At 47.7% G+C, this 15,925-nt stretch overlaps 1 protein-coding gene across 1 annotated transcript in view; it reads right to left on the bottom strand.

Moving 5' to 3' along the window:
• Nucleotides 1-11,422: 11,422 nt before the first annotated feature.
• SAFB2 (scaffold attachment factor B2) overlaps nt 11,423-15,925 on the bottom strand; it is a 42,281-nt gene continuing 37,778 nt past the window's right edge. The window contains exons 18-21 of the mRNA XM_081092505.1: nt 15,777-15,907; nt 12,320-12,432; nt 12,104-12,170; nt 11,423-11,807 (exon numbers count right to left, since the gene is read on the bottom strand). Coding sequence (XP_080948631.1) covers nt 11,657-11,807; nt 12,104-12,170; nt 12,320-12,432; nt 15,777-15,907 — 462 coding nt within the window. The 3' untranslated portion in view covers nt 11,423-11,656. The remainder of the gene's footprint in view (nt 11,808-12,103; nt 12,171-12,319; nt 12,433-15,776; nt 15,908-15,925) is intronic.

Genomic DNA, 15,925 nt, shown 5'->3' with positions numbered 1-15,925 from the left:
AATTGAACCCGGTACCCTTCAGTCCGCAGGCCCACGCTCTGGCCACTGAGCCAAACCAGCTAGGGCTGTTTTTGTTTTACAGAATTGGTAAATGAGTGTTTCCATATAAGAGGTTGGAGCTCTACTGGGCCCCCAATCCAAGTGTCAGCGGTGGGCCCTCTGTGGACGGGACACGAATTCCCTACAATCCCTACCAGGTCCTGTGCACTCCCTGAGCCCTGAAGGGTTTGTCCTCCCTGGTCTAGTAATAGTACTAACTTTGTATCCGCACTTTGATCAAGAAAGTGAGTCCCCAGGCAGCTGTTTGCCAATGTCTCTCCTTCCCCAGGAAGAGATGCTAACAAGGTTATGGAAAAAGCAAATGGACATCCCTCCATGCTTTCCAATCAGTTACCCCATTGGGTCCCTGTCACCAACCCTATGAGGTCCGTACTTTTGTTCTGTTTCTCAGATGAGAAAATGGAGGCTTCCCGAAGCCACACAGGAAGGTGAAGCAGAGGCCCTGGGACCTGGCAGAAATGAGTTAGCAGGAGAGCTCAGGTGCCTCTACCTGGTTCGGTACCAAAAGGGAGATGTGGTGTGGAAAGGGTGGCTTTGAGAAGGGCATGGGGAGGAGTTTGGATTTTCTTCGAAGAGCAATGGGGAGCCATGGGAGGGTTTGAAACAAGGGAGTGGCCTGATCTAATTTATGTTAGAAAGGTCCCTGGCAATGTGGAATCTATTTTAGAAGATGGACACAAATCCTGAGCTAAGAGAGGTCTTATCAGGTCAGAGTGTTCTCTTCATCGCTACTACTTCTTGGGTCTATGTGTCCCACTCCAAAGAAATTTCATAAGAAATTCATTGCTAGGATACCTGGTAAATGAGGGCTCATGGTGGTCCCTGATGGTAAATTACGTTATTCCTAGCTCTATTAAAAACAAAGGCTACTTGCTAGCAACATGTTCAAAAGTAGCATCCTTCATATATAAAGAGTCATTAGAGAGAAATAAAAACAGAGATATGCAAAGAACATGGATGTCACTTTGAACACATAAAAGACATCGCCCTAGCTGGTTTGGCTTGGTGGATAGAGCATCGGCCTTTGGACTTAAGGGTTCCAGGTTCGATTCTGGTCAAGGGCACATACCTAGGTTGCAAGCTCAATCCCTGGTCCTGGTCCAGGCCCATGGGGGATGCAACCAATCTATGTGTCTCTCTCACATCGATGTTTCTCTCTCTGTGTCTCTCCCTCTCCCTTCCACTCTCTCTAAATATCAATGGGAAAAATATCCTCAGGTGAGGATTAACATGAAAAAAATTAAAATTAAAAATAAAAGACAGCCCTAGCCAGTTTGGTTCAGTGGATAAAGCGGCCTGCGGACTGAAGGGTCCCAGGTTTGATTCTGGTTAAGGGGCACATGTCCAGGTTGCAGGCTCCATCCCCAGTAGGGGGCGTGCAGAAGGCAGCTGATCAATGATTCTCTCATCATTAATGTTTCTCTCTCTCCCTCTCCCTTCCTCTCTGAAATCAATAAAAAAATAATAATGAAAAATAAAAATCAATGGAAAAATATCTTTGGGTGAGGATTTAAAATAAATAAATAAATATAAAGTGGCTGTACCATTTTAAAAAATAAAAAAGTGGTATATTATTTTTTTAAAAATAATAAAAATAAAAGACATAGGTGGGAAATCATAAAGTAAAGACTCACATGAAAAAGTGTTTAATCACCCCAGGATTCTCCCCCCCTCTAATATTCAACAAAGATATTAAGTTCTGTGAGGGTGCAAGTCAATAGACACATCTGTTGCTGGAATAAGTTAGTACCATCTTTCTGGAAGGTAAAATGGCAAAGTGCATTTGATGGAGAATAACTAATTGTAATGACTCACCTTTGTCGAGTGACAAATCAATTTCGTTTATTGTGTTTTGTTTCCCCGAGAGCAGAAACTCCCCGAAGGCAGGGATTTTTGTCTGTTTTGTTCACTGCCGAGTCCCTGATGCCTGGAACAGCACCTATTATGTACACTGACTGAGAGAACCGGTGAGCTAGACCAAAAGGGAAGTTTCTGTGCGGCATCTGGGCACCCACCTTGTTAGGTCTTTAAGACAATCCTCTTATCCTGAGCAGTGCGGGGAGGATTCTCAGGGGCTCCCACTGACCCGTGGGTTAATGGATGTGCTTGCAGTTATAAGTGATTTCTGACACTTACTGAGTCCTTAGGCTGTGCCAGGCAGTGTTTAAAGAGATTTACAAAACTCAACTCACTTCATCACTTAACAGCAAAGCTATGAGGTAGATGCTAATATCAGGTCCATTTTACAGACGAGGAAACTGAGTCCACAGCTTAAAAGTAGCCCTCTAGCTAGGGCCTGGCACACGGTAGGTGCTGAGGTTTAGTAGAACCTAAATTTTGCTCAGTCTGTTCCATGAACACCTGTTTCTGTCTCCTGTCACCTTTCCTTGGGGGTCCCATGACAGACTCTGGGCGCCACCAGTAAGTGCTCCATAAATGTTTCACTTCTCTAATTCTTTCGGTGACTCGACACAGAGCTGCCGGGGAAGGTGAATGGCGAGGTACTGCAGGTTGCTGTGGGTCTGGAGACAGGAGACACAGAGAGTCACCTCTCCTCCCCAGAGACACGCTCAAGGACACGTGTGAACATTCACTCCCAGACCTATGCAGACACACCCACTTCAAAACAAGCGCTCACAGCCCAGCTGGTGTGGCTCAGTAGTTGAGCGTTGACCTATGAACCAGGAGGTCACGGTTCAATTCCCAGTCAGGGCACATGCCCGGGTTACGGGCTCAGTCGCCAGTGTGGGGGCGTGCAGAAGGCAGCCGATCAATGCTTCTCTCTCATCATTGATGTTTCTATCTTTCACTCCCTCTCCCTTCCTCTCTGAAACCAATAAAATATATATTTTAAAAAAGCACACAGACCAAAACAGACACAGCCCCAAACAAGCATAGATATACACACGAGGCATGCACCACCCCCCCCCCCCCCCCCCCCCGCCAGGGCGTTGGCCTGGGATGGCCAGGTTAGGGAGGCTCCCCCGCGCCAGCCTCCACCTCCATCCCTCCTCCTTGGGGCCCAGGGCCTCCTGCTAAGGAGGCGCTAGGCAGCGATGGCTGCGCGGCTTTCGGACGCCACCTGGTGGGTACAAGGGACAGGGGGCATGACGGCTCAGCGGCTTAACACCTCTGTGGGTCTCGGGTCCCTCTTGTTCATCTGTGATTGCTTATGTCTCCATTTGCATCTGTGTCTCTATTTCTCTGTGTCTCAGCCTCTTCGCTCTTCTTTTTCTTTCTGTTCTGTCTCTTTCTCTCCAGCTCTGTCTCGTCTGCTGTGGCTCTCCATCTCTCTTTTTCTTTCTCCCCTCACACCTCTTCCCCACTGCCAGAGCCCAAGGCCTCTTCAATCACTCCTCCCTATGCACCCCTCTTATTAGCCACATCCTCTGTGCCCTGTCCCCCAGTGATATCATCCTGGCACTTCCTGCCACCATAGGCTGTCGCCATGACTCAGTCCGGGTGGGGTGTGATGACCAACCTCATCAGCTTCGCCTGCCAGCCACACCTACCTCCTATGTTCTGGTCTTTGGGGAGGGGACCTCATACCTGGAGGAGCACGTGGTCCCCTGCTTTATCCTTGGCCAGCCTCTGTTTGGACAAGGGCAGAGCAGAGGACAGAGGATGCGGCTAATAAGGGATACACAGGGAGGGATGACCGGAGGGGCCTGGCTCAGTTATTGAAGAGGCCCATGCGGCCACCGTGGCTCACCCCGTCCCCAGGGCTGGCTGCTGCTGGCTCCCTGAAGGGGGCAAGTGCTGGTTGCAAGGGAAGGGTGTGTGGGGACGGTGAGGATTTGGATCCCCAAGCAAGGAAGGTCCCAGAGAGGGGAGGGGACAGTCACCCTTGAACCTTGCTAAGAGGGCAGGGATCTCCTCTCAATGGCGCCCCTTTCCTCCCCCCCACATCACCCGCTAGCTGACACCTGATCCCTGATCACCCAGACTTTGGAGGCCACTCTGCCTGACTCCATGTCTCCCCTGCACCTGTTTGCTCTGAGGTGCTGCACCCTTTCCTTTCTGGGGCTACTGCACATTCTGTTCCCTCTCCCAGAATGCCCTTCCAGGTAAGTGTTTGCTAAATGAATGAATGAGCTAGAAGAGGCTCATAGGTACACTCTTGAGCCCAGATCTTTGATCTTGTCTTGCTGGGGGTTGGAGGGGGCTTGGCCAAGTGGGCTTCTTCCCTCTCTGTGCCCTGCTTTTCCAGGGACAGGGGCTGAAGGGACATTTTCTGGGCTGCTTGTGAAATCTACCCTGCTGGGTCTCATTTCAGCTGAGTCTGTAAACATTTGGTCCGCCGTGGCCGGCAGCAACTATGCAGGAGAAGCTTCAGTGCCTTTTATGAGCCTCCCTGTGGGGCCTAACTCGAGGTTTCTGTGGCTGGGTATGTGGGACGCTCCTGCAGTTTCTCAGCAGGTTGGCATGAGGTAGGTAAGACTGAAGAACTGGAAGAAGCGGCAAGAGGCCATCAGCAGCTCCCAGCACTTAACCCCGCAGCACGCAGCATTCAAGAGGCCAAACCTGGGGCCTCTTGGTTTTAAAAATGGTTCATGCAATATCATAGATTACAGCTGCCACGATGGACATGGATTCCGAATGGACCCCTTCCTCACATCTTAAGGCCGCACTGACTCCTTAGCAGTGGTTCTCAACCTTCTGGCCCTTTAAATACAGTTCCTCATGTTGTGACCCAACCATAAAATTATTTTCGTTGCTACTTCATAACTGTCATGTTGCTAGTGTTATGAATCGTCATGTAAATATCTGATATGCAGGATGGTCTTAGGCGACCCCTGTGAAAGGGTCGTTTGACTGCCAAAAGGGTTGCGACCCACAGGTTGAGAACCACTGCCTTAGAGGGAGGGCTTTTTGGCAATGAGGCAGACAGCCTAACTTAGACCTGGTTCTTGTAGAAGAATTAACAGCAACTACAACCATTTGTTAAGCGCCTACTACATGCACACACTGTGTGAAGCACTTTAAATGCATCGTCTTCTCACATCCTCCGAATCACCCTGCCCATTTTACAAGAAAATTCAGAAGGGCTCAAGGTCATCCAGGTGGCAAAGGGCAGAGCTGGGATTGGAACTCTCCCGCCTAGTTTGGTCTCAAGTCACCCAACCCTCATGGAGGCCTCCGCCAAAGGGTCACCACCCCAGCACTTCTCAACCGTCAGGATCCCAGGAGTGGCTGGAGGTAGGGCCTGAGTCAAACCAGCAGGTCTGACTTGGGTCCTGGGAAATCCAAGTCTCAGACCTGCTGGAGGTGGAGTGAGGTGCATTTAAAAAATTATTTATTGATTTGAGAGAGAAACATCGATTTGTTGTTCCACTTACTTATGCACTCATTGGTTGCTTCTTGTATGTGACCTGGACTGAACCTGCAGCCTTAGCATATAGCAGTGGTTCTCAACCTTCCTGATGCCGCGACCCTTTCATACAGCTCCTCACGGTGTGGTGACCCCCAACCATAAAATTATTTTCATTGCTCCTTCATAACTGTAATTTTGCTACTGTTATGAATCATAATGTAAATATCTGATATGCAGGATGTATTTTCATTGTTACAAATTGCACATAATTAAAGCATAGTGATTAATCACAAAAACAATATGTAATTGTATATGTGTTTTCCGATGGTCTTAGGCGACTCCTGTGAAAGGGTCGTTCAACTCCCAAAGGGGTCGCGACCCACAGGTTGAGAACCGCTGGCATATAGGGAAGATGCTCTAATCAACTGAGCTACTGGGCCAGAGCCGGAGGTGCACTTTTTTTTTTTTTTTTTATTTAGCAGTGGATTTTTTGAGGTGCACTTTTAAGAAGCACGCCCTCCGCCTTCCTCAGTCCCGTCTCAGTCATGGCAGCCTTGCTACTGCACACGTCCAATCATGTTTGAGGTGCTCCTTCTGAGTCTCAGCAGATAGTCTCCCACCCGGTGTTTACTGCCGACACCGGAAGACACAGGATCTAGTGGCCCCATAATTATCACTTTAAACCAGAGGAATTTTCTACCAGGCCTCAAAAGCGCCAGTAGGCCATCCAAGAGACGAAGCCATCTGAAAACTTGAAAATACAGAATTATTATGTATTTTCTGTCTCCTCTTCATAAATTCAGTAAGCATTTACTACTCTGTGTCTACTACATCCCAGGTGGATTGGCCACGTCTTTATTTTCTGTTTCTGACTCTATGACATCTGGACCTCATCTTGGACCATGTGACCAAGAGAGGGACAGTGATACTTCACAGTAGAGATACCGCCCCTCAACCTGGAAGCCAGTTAAAAGTCAGCCCATCCCCACTAACCAACGACTTTGTGGATGTGTTTTTAAAAAGTAAAAAGCCCTTTTTACAACGTTGCATTTGAAATTTTTTGACTAAAAGTAGCACATGCAATGTAAGCCTGGCAATCATCGTGCAGGCGTGGGAATTCCTACAAAGTGAGAAAATTTAACCTAGGAGCTGTTTTGAAATGTAATGAAATCTTTATGAATACAAAATTTAGCAGTTGATGAAGTTGACACATTTTTGTAGATGTGGAGACACTTGATAAGGCATTCATTCTGATTTTACAGTCTTCTTTTTGTATTTGTGGAGCCAATAAATTCTTCCCTCCCCTCTCCTTATTTTACAGGTTTCCTGTAAAACATGAGCATCCTGGGCCCTATTCCTGCAGGAACTCTCAGTGCCTGTCAGCATTTATTAAGCACTTACTATGTGCCAGGAGCAATTCTGAGCTTCATAAGTATAATTAATTTTTAAAAAATCCTCATCGGAGGATGTTTATTTTATTTATTTACTTATTTATTTATTTAATCCTCACCAGAGGATATTCTTTCCATTGCTTTTTTTAAAAAAATGGGAAACATATCTCTTTTTTTAACTTTTTTCTTTTTTAAAATATATTTTGATTTTTTACAGAGAGAAAGGGAGAGGGATAGAGAGTTAGAAACATCCATGAGAGAGAAACATCAATCAGCTGCCTCCTGCACACCCTCTAGTGGGGATGTGCTTGCAACCAAGGTACATGCCCTTGGGCAGAATTGAACCTGGGACCTTTCAGTCCGCAGGCTGATGCTCTATCCACTGAGCCAAACCGGCTAGGGCAGAAATATATCTTTTTATTGATTACAGAGAGGAAGGGAGAGGGAGAGATATAGAAACATCAATGATGAAAGAGAATCATTGATCGACTGCCTCCTGCACGCCCCACACTGGGGATCGAGTCCGCAAACCAGGCATGTGCCCTGACTGGGAATCGAACCATGACCTCCTGGCTCCTGGTCAACGCTCAACCCCTGAGCCACGCCGGCCGGGCCCCATTGCTTTTTAGAGACTGGAAAAGCGAGGGAAAGACAAAGAGAAACATTGATGTGAAACACATCAATTGGTTGCTTCCTGCACGAGCCCTGACGAGGGCCCAGGTTGGGGAGAAGCCTGCAACCACGGCACAAGTTCTTGACTGGAATCAAGCCTGAAGACTGTCTAGGGCTGTTTATTGATTTTTAGAAAGAAGGAGAGATATCAATGAGAGAGAAACATTGATCAGTTGCCTCCCATATGCGCCCTGACCAGGGATCGAACCTGCAACCTAGTTATGTGCCCTGACAGAACCAAAACTGCAACCTTTTGGTGTACAGGATGAAACTCCAACTAACTGAGCCATTCGGCCAGGGCTATATTCCTTTAATCGTAGCAAAGGCCCTCTATGGTAAATACTATCACTATTCCCTTCTTCCAGTTACGGAAGCCAAAGCAGAGAAAAACTAGTAACTTCCTGTGGGCAGACAGGTGGGTTGATTCCAAGCAGTCCGGTTCTTGAGCCTGGCTTCTCAGTTTATACCCCAGTGGTTCTCACTCCTAATATCTAACAGATCCCCTACCTTTAAAATTATTTTAAAATTGTGATCAAATACAAATGTAACCATTTTTAAGTGTTTAGCTCAATGGCATCAAGTACATTCACAATGTTGTGCAACCATCCCCACCACCCATCTCCGGAACGTTCTCATATTACCAAACTGAAACTCTGTCCCTATTAAACACTAACTACTCATCCCTCTACCCCAGCACCTGGCTCCCACCATAAACTTTCTTTTTCTTTTCTTTTTTTTTTTTAAGTATTTTATTTTTATTTATTTTAAAATATATTTTTATTGATTTCAGAGAGGGAGAGGGAGAGACAGAAACATCAATGATGAGAGAGAATCATTGATCGGCTGCCTCACCCCCTACTGGGGAATTGAGCCTGCAACCCAGGCATGTGCCCTTGACCAGAATCGAACCCGGGACCCTTCAGTCTGTAGGCCGATGCTCTATCCACTGAGCCAAACTAGCTAGGGCCCACCATATACTTTGTTTTTATAGATCTGACTCCTCTATGGACCTCCTATGAATGCAATCACACAGTATTTGTCCTTTTGTGACTGGATTATTTCACTGAGCATAACGTCCTCAAGGTTCATCCTCTTCGTAACAGGTGTCAGAATGCCCTTCCTTTTTAAGGATGAATACAATAGTATTCTATTGTCTGGATGGCTATTATAAAACAAACAAACAGCCCTGGCCAGTGTGGCTTAGTAGATAGAGCATAGGCCTGTGAACCAAAGGGTCCTGGATTCGATTTCGGTCAAGGACATGTACCTTGGTTACAGGCTCCTCCCTGGCCCGGGGCCTGGGGCAGGAGGGAATCAATCTATGTGTTCCTCTCACATCTATGCTTCTCTTCCACTCTCCCTAAATATCAATGGAAAAATATCCTCAGGCGAGGATTAACAAAGCAAAATAAAACAAAAACAGAAATGAACAAGTGTTGGCAAGGGTGTGGAGAAATTAGAAAGCTTGTGGACGGCTGGTGGGAATAGGAAATGGTGCAGCCACATTTGGGTGGTTCCTCAAAAGTGAAAAGTATCCACCCAGGAGAACGGCAGATACACCTGTCTTCATGGCAGCATTATTCACAGGAGCCGAAGGATGGAACAACCTGAGTGTCCATTTATTTTTCTGTTGGTTTTTTAGAGTGGAAGGAAGGGAGGGAGAGAAACACTGATGTGAGACACAGTGATTGGTTGCCTCCTGCATGTACCCCCACCAGGGCTGGGGAGCAAACCTGCGACCCTTTGGTCCGCAGATCGACGCTCTAACCACTGAACCCACTGGCCAGGGCTGCAGCCCCTGTTATGTAACAGATATTTTGTTCCACCTCTTTTCTCTCCTGAAATAAAAATCAGAGTGAATATAACCTAACTACACACAACTTAAAAAAAGGAACACTCCAACCAATGTGATGCATTATCAGACACAGACAGAAAAAACAAAGAGTGTTGGACACTGAGCACGATGGTGAGGACCTACCTATTCTGACAATGCCCATCAGGCAGAATCAGCAGGGAGGCAGAGACCCCAGCAGCTCTGCTCACAGAAATGGTGAGCAACTCTTGGTAAGGTTCTGTACTGAACAATAAGCAATTCTCCCGATTTACCTAGAAGTTGCACCCCTGGGAAAAGCCATATGAAGTCCTGGCCCCCAGGACCTCAGAATGTGACCCCATTTGGAGATACGGCCTTTACACAGGTAACATGTCATTAGGGTGACTCTAATCCAGTAAGACTGTGTCCTTATAAAAAGGGGACATTTGGATGCAAACACACAGGGAGGCTGGGTAAAGGAGGCAGAGATGGGGTGATGCTTCCACAAGGCAAGAACACCAAAGATTGCCCAATGACCACCAGAAACAAGGAGAGAGACCTCTAACAGATTCTCCTTCATGGCCCCAGGAGGAATTAGCTCTGCCAACACCTTGATCTTGAACTTCTAGCCTCCATACCTGGGAGAGAATAAATTTGTTGCAAACCACATAGTTTCTCTCTCTCTCTCTCCTTCCCTTCTACGCTAAAAATCAATGAAAAAAAATACCTTCAGTGAGATTCACAAAAAAAGGCCCAGCTAACTAGGAAAGGGCTGTCCAGGGGGAATAGCCTGCACTGTCTCCAAGGCTTCCTCAAGCAGCTGCTTGGCTGTGCCCCAGCTGAGCGTCCTGGTGGCACTTTAGGTTGCAACTCTGCCTGCTGGAGTAATTGTTCCATTACATCTACATAACAACAGCTAAAAAACTGGTCTCACCCACTACCCCAGGCTAAGCCTGGCTTTCTGGGCCCCAAACAGAAAGCCCAGATACCAATTTCTAGACTATACCTTGCAGAGACAGACTTCTGTGCAGGAGGCAATATGCCATGTCATCCCCCGTCCACAACATGGGGCCGATGTCCTGTCAACCTGTCATTGGAAAATGACTCTACGAACCCGTGTGGTGGGGGAAGCTCACAAAGTGTTTATTTGCAGCAATTCAAACAGATAGGACACGGAGGGGCCAGCACTGCCTGCCTTTGATGCTGGGGAGGATTTTCAGATTGCTCTTTTAAAACTAAACAGCCCAGCAGGAACACAGGGTATTCAGGGAGAATTGGCAATTGTTTGGGGCCTGTGGGGTGGCTGTCCCAGTTACCAAGGGGAGGGAATTGAGGTTCCCAGCAGGCAGCACAGTGGATTAACTCTTACCACACTGGACCAGGGCCAGGAATGGTGGGAAGCGAGCCCTCCCTCCTGCCCCAGCCTTGCGGCCACCAGACCTCTACTAATGAGATGACGGATAGGGCTTTTCTGCCCCAACATGCCTGCAGTCACCCACTCTCTGGCGGTTCTGCCTGTGCCACTGCTCTTCTAGCAGAGAAGCACCTCACTGTGGTGTCACCCTGGAGCGGCCTGCTCGGACTTGTGATGTGGCACCTGGCTGGGCAGAGGTGCTTGTTCTGTAGTCTTCAATGAAAAAAACCGGAATCAACTCTATCACAAATGAGGAGACTTCACATGTAAATTTGCACTTCCAGAAAAATGATGGAATCGGGCACACTGAGCCCATGCCGAGAAGAGGCAGCCCTTTTAGAAGAGCCAGTGTGCTCTGGGGGCCGAGGGCAGCTCCCAAGCACTGCAGGGTCAACACATGTGCCCATCCCTTAGCCAGGCCCCCAAACCGCACACCATCACTGGATGCTGCCCCGGGCACTCTGGCACAAGGAGTGAAGTGACTGGGCAGAGGCTCCACAATGCATACACCCCTCCCCCCTCAATGAAGAATTCCCAATTCCCATCCCAGCTCTGCCACCTACAAGCGCTAAGACCTCGGGCACGTGACCTAGCCCCTGCACCTGGCTCATTTCTCAGATGCGGAGATGATGTCCACTTTATCAACGGTTGGGAGAATTCAAGTATGATGAGCTGGCAGCCACCACCCAAGTGTGCAATGGTGCTGCTGAAGGTCGGTATTATTCTTTGCTCTGTAATCACCACAACACACACTGAAATGCGAACCGTAAACTTTTATTAATGAAAAATGGAATGCCTCATTACAGAAACCTTCTCAAAAATGGCAGAACAAGAACACGCTTATTAAAAAAAAAAAAAATGAGTTCACATATTACCGAGCTACAACATGGTGGCAGGATTTTTGTTTCTTAAAAGATTCCACAAGTTCAAGGTAACTGGCTAAGAAATTCAACAGTGCATCTGCCTACCTGAACACGCGGAGGGAGTGGGGTTTAGTAGCGGCGAGTGAAGTGGGGGTAAGGATGGGGGTGGGGGGGTGGGACTCTGTTGCCCCGGTCCTGGCCGGCCAGTGCTCCATCTTCCAGTTCTGCACCAGGCACCACGTGGCCCTGGGAATGCCCATCTTGTGCAAAGCCGCCTTGCCTAGGAACAAAGGCACACGTTTGTCCCCTTGAAGTGCTTTACATTTTCACCATTACATGGCAGCATACAGCTTTGCAGCCTTCAGAGCCCGCGTGGCTTTTTCCAGGTGAGAAACATCCTAATTACAGACCACATTCCGGGTCCCTGGAGAGTGTTATTTGCACTAGTTACCAAGAGCTGCTTTGGGGGTTTGTTTTCAAAACATTCAACCCAGAAAGTTGATCAAACATGCAAAAAAGGGAGAGGAAGTGAGGAGCAGGAACAAATCAATTTTATCCGGGGACAAAACTTCTTACCCCGACATTCCACCCCGATTGGCCATGTGCCCTGTCCCTGAGGGCCCAGAGAGGCCCCTCTCAGCACCTGGAAGAGAAGAAAGAGTCTGCAAACACTCCCTTCTTGGAAGTCTCTGGAAAAGCTGGGGGGGAGGCTGGCCTGTGGAGAATTCTGGAACTGGACAACCCTTCCTGGGAGCCCCCCACCATCACTCATGGATAGGAGTTAGCCCATACCTAGCCACCTGGCATGCTCCCGGCCTGCCGTGCCTGCCTCTACCATGCCTGGCCAGGCACGCTCCTGGTGCTCCTCTAGCCTCTGACTGTGCTCCGTCCAGTCACGTCCACCTCTGCAACGGAAGGAAAAAATAAGTAGATACGTGCCAGTATGCCTTTAGAGAAGGCTGTGGCATGGCTTCAGCCTTCACACATTGTACCGACTGTTTCTGAGGGAAGTGGGCAAAGATGGGAACAGACACTTTTCCGAAGGTACACGCATGGCTAATAAGCACACAAGAAGGTGTTGAGCATCGGTAACATCTCAACCAGATGACTGAGACGCACCCCATCCCAGCTACTCCATGCCTCTTGTCAGACAGGCCCTGGCCAGGTAGCTCAGTTGATTAGAACGTTGTCCCGATATGCCAAGGTTGTGGGTTCAATCCCTGGTCAGGCACATACAAGAAACAACTAATGAATGCATAAATGGGTGGAGCAACAAATTGATGTTTCTCTCTCTCCTCTCTCTCTCTCTCAAAAAAAACACACACAAAACAAAACAAAAAGATCACCTTAGCAGGTTTGCCTCAGTGGATGGAGTCAACCCTTGGACTGAAAAGGTTGAGGGTTTGATTCTGGTCAGGTGTCTGATTCTGGTCAGGGGCATGTATCTGGGTTGCAGGCTCAATTCCCGGCTCTGACTGGGGTGTGTGTGGGAGGCAACCAATCAGTGTGTCTCACTCATGTTGATGTTTCTCTCTCTTTCCTTCCACTCTCTCTAAAAATCAATGGAAAAATATCCTCGGGTCAGGATTAAACACACACACACACACACACACACACAAAAAAAAACAAACCAAAAAACAAACAAACAAAAAACAACAACAGACAGACAGTAACAAGTGCTGGTGAGGATGTGGAGAAATTGGAACCCTCACGCACGGCGAGTGGGAACTGAAAATGGGGGAGCCTCCGGGGGAAACAACAGCAGCGGTTCCTCAAAAGGTTTAACTCCTAGTGACCATGGAACCAGCAATGCCACTCTTAGGTGTCTAGAGGGAACATATGTTAACAAAAACCTGTACATTGCCCTAGCCGGTTTGGCTCAGTGGATAGAGCGTCGGCCTGCGGACTCAAGGGTCCCAGGTTCGATTCCGGTCAAGGGCATGTACCTTGGTTGCGGGCACATCCCCAGTGGGGAGTGTGCAGGAGGCAGCTGGTCGATGTTTCTCTCTCATCGATGTTTCTAACTCTCTATCCCTCTCCCTTCCTCTCTGTAAAAAAATCAATAAAATATATTTTAAAAAAAAAACACAAACCTGTACATAAATGTTCTTAAAAGCATAATTCATAATAGTCCCCAAATGGAAATAACCCAAGTGTTTGTCCATCAATTCATGAACCGATACACAAACCGTGGTCCATCCATACTGGGGAACGTTATGTGACCACAAAAAGGAGTGAAGTGGGAGCATTTGAGATCTTGTTTCCCAGCATATGTTATTAGTTTGGCTCAAATAAACTCACAAAACTAAAAAAATAAAGAGAAAAGGCCCTGGCCAGGTAGCTCAGTTGGTTAGAGCACTGTCCCTGAAACACCAAGGTTTTGGGTTCAATCTCCAGTCAGGACACATATCAGGGGCGACCAATGAATGTACAAATAAGTGGAACAACAAACCAATGTTTCTCTCTTTCAAAGCAATAAATTAAAACAATAAAGAATGAAGCACTGTCATTTGCTACAATGTGGATGAAACTTGAAATCATGATGCACAGTGAGAGAAGCCACACACAAAAGGCCATAAAGAATGTGACTCCATTTGTGTGAAATGTCCAGGACAGGCACATCCAGAAACACAGGAAGTGGGTTAGTGATTGCCAGGGGCTGGTGGAGGGGATGGGGAATGACTGCTGATGGGGACAGGTCAAGACTTTTTTGTTGGTGTGTGAAGATATTCTAAAATAGACTGTTATGAACATACTGAAGGCCACTGAATTTGTAGACTTTATTTATTTTATATTTTTAATCCTCACCTGAGGATATTTTTCCATTGATTTTTAGGGAGAGTGGAAGAGAGAGGGAAAGAGAGAAACATTGATGTGAGAGAAACACATCCATCGGTTGCCTCCTGCACGAGCCCTGACCAGAGCCCAGGCCGGGGAGGAGTCTGCAACCAGTGCGTGCCCTTGATGGGAATCAAACCCGGAACCCTTTGGTCCACAGGCCGATGCTCTATCCACTAAGCCAAACCTGCTACGGCGAATTGTACACCTTAAATGGGTGAACTATACGGCATGTGAACTATGTCTCAAAAAAGCTGTTTGAAAAAGAGCCTGGTTGGTGTGGCTCAGTGGTTGAGTGTCAACCAATGTACCAAGAGGTCACCGGTTGATTCCCAGTCAGGTCACATGCCCAGGTTGTGGGCTCAATCCCCAGTAGGGATCGTGTAGGAGAAAGCCAATCTGTGTTTCTCTCTTTCTATCCCTTTCCCTGCCCCTCTCTCTAAAATCAATAAAAACATATTTTTAAAAAAACTGTTTCAGGCAGAAATTCTGGGAGATTAAAATGCAAATATGGTCCCAGCAGTCATCATGACTGTCCAGGAATGATAAGACCAAGGCTGAGTCTAGAATGACAAGTGTACTGGCCACCGGGCTGACCAGTGCTCAGAGGCAAGGACTAGGAATCCACCAGAGCCCCCAACACGTCTAGGAGGGCAAATGCAAAACTGCTCCCCAAAGAGACCCGAAAGTTTCCAATATCTGCCTACAGGTGACAGCACCCAATCATGCAGTGATGCTGTTCAGGGCTATCTCCAGTCTGAGAAAGAGAGTTCTCTCATTTGTTTTTCCCACAGGAATTTAAGGAAAATGGTTTAAATGTTAAAGACCGAGTGCTAAGTAGGTCACTCGGGGAGCACACTTTGCATTAATCTATCAGACTGAACACCTGAAACCCCACGAGAGATAAAGTAGAACCTTCTGGTATCCAAGATGCTGGCCTTCAAAATTCCTAAAGACAACTTTGGGGTGTGCGTGTGTGTAGATGTGGGGGAGTAAAGCTTCTCTACTGTCTAGGGCAGTGGTTCTCAACCTTCCTAATGTCGCGACCCTTTAATACAGTTCCTCATGCTGTGGTGACCCCCAATTTCATTGTTACAAATTGAACATAATTAAAGCATAGTGATTAATCACAAAAACAATATGTAATTATATATGTGTTTTCCGATGGTCTTAGGCGACCCCTGTGAAAGGGTCGTTCAACCCCCAGGTTGAGAACCACTGGTCTAGGGGGACAAATCTAAGAAAGGCTTCAGGGATGTCTCCTTCAGCAGGCAGGGGCCTTGTGATACAGATGTTCATAACTGGGGTGATGCAGGCAACCTGGCAAGATGCACACAGACAGTTCACTTTCAGAGGGGCGGGCCTCTAGCCAAGGGAAGATGCCCACCACCATCATGGCCTGCCCACTAACCTGGGTGGAGGTGGTGGCCCCCGGCCCTCAGTCATCCTCTTGTCTGAGCCGTAGCCCCCCCAGCCATCCCGAGAGTCCCGGCCATGGCGCTCTGGTGGTCCTCCATGGCCATGGCGGTCATCTGAGTAGTGCTGAAAGGCAAAAGGACA

The sequence above is a fragment of the Myotis nattereri genome (assembly GCF_964212035.1).
Source record: "Myotis nattereri genome assembly, chromosome: 5".
NCBI lineage: Eukaryota > Metazoa > Chordata > Mammalia > Chiroptera > Vespertilionidae > Myotis > Myotis nattereri.
The sequence above is the reverse complement of the archived record's forward strand: the minus strand, read 5'-3'. Positions and strand labels throughout refer to the sequence as shown.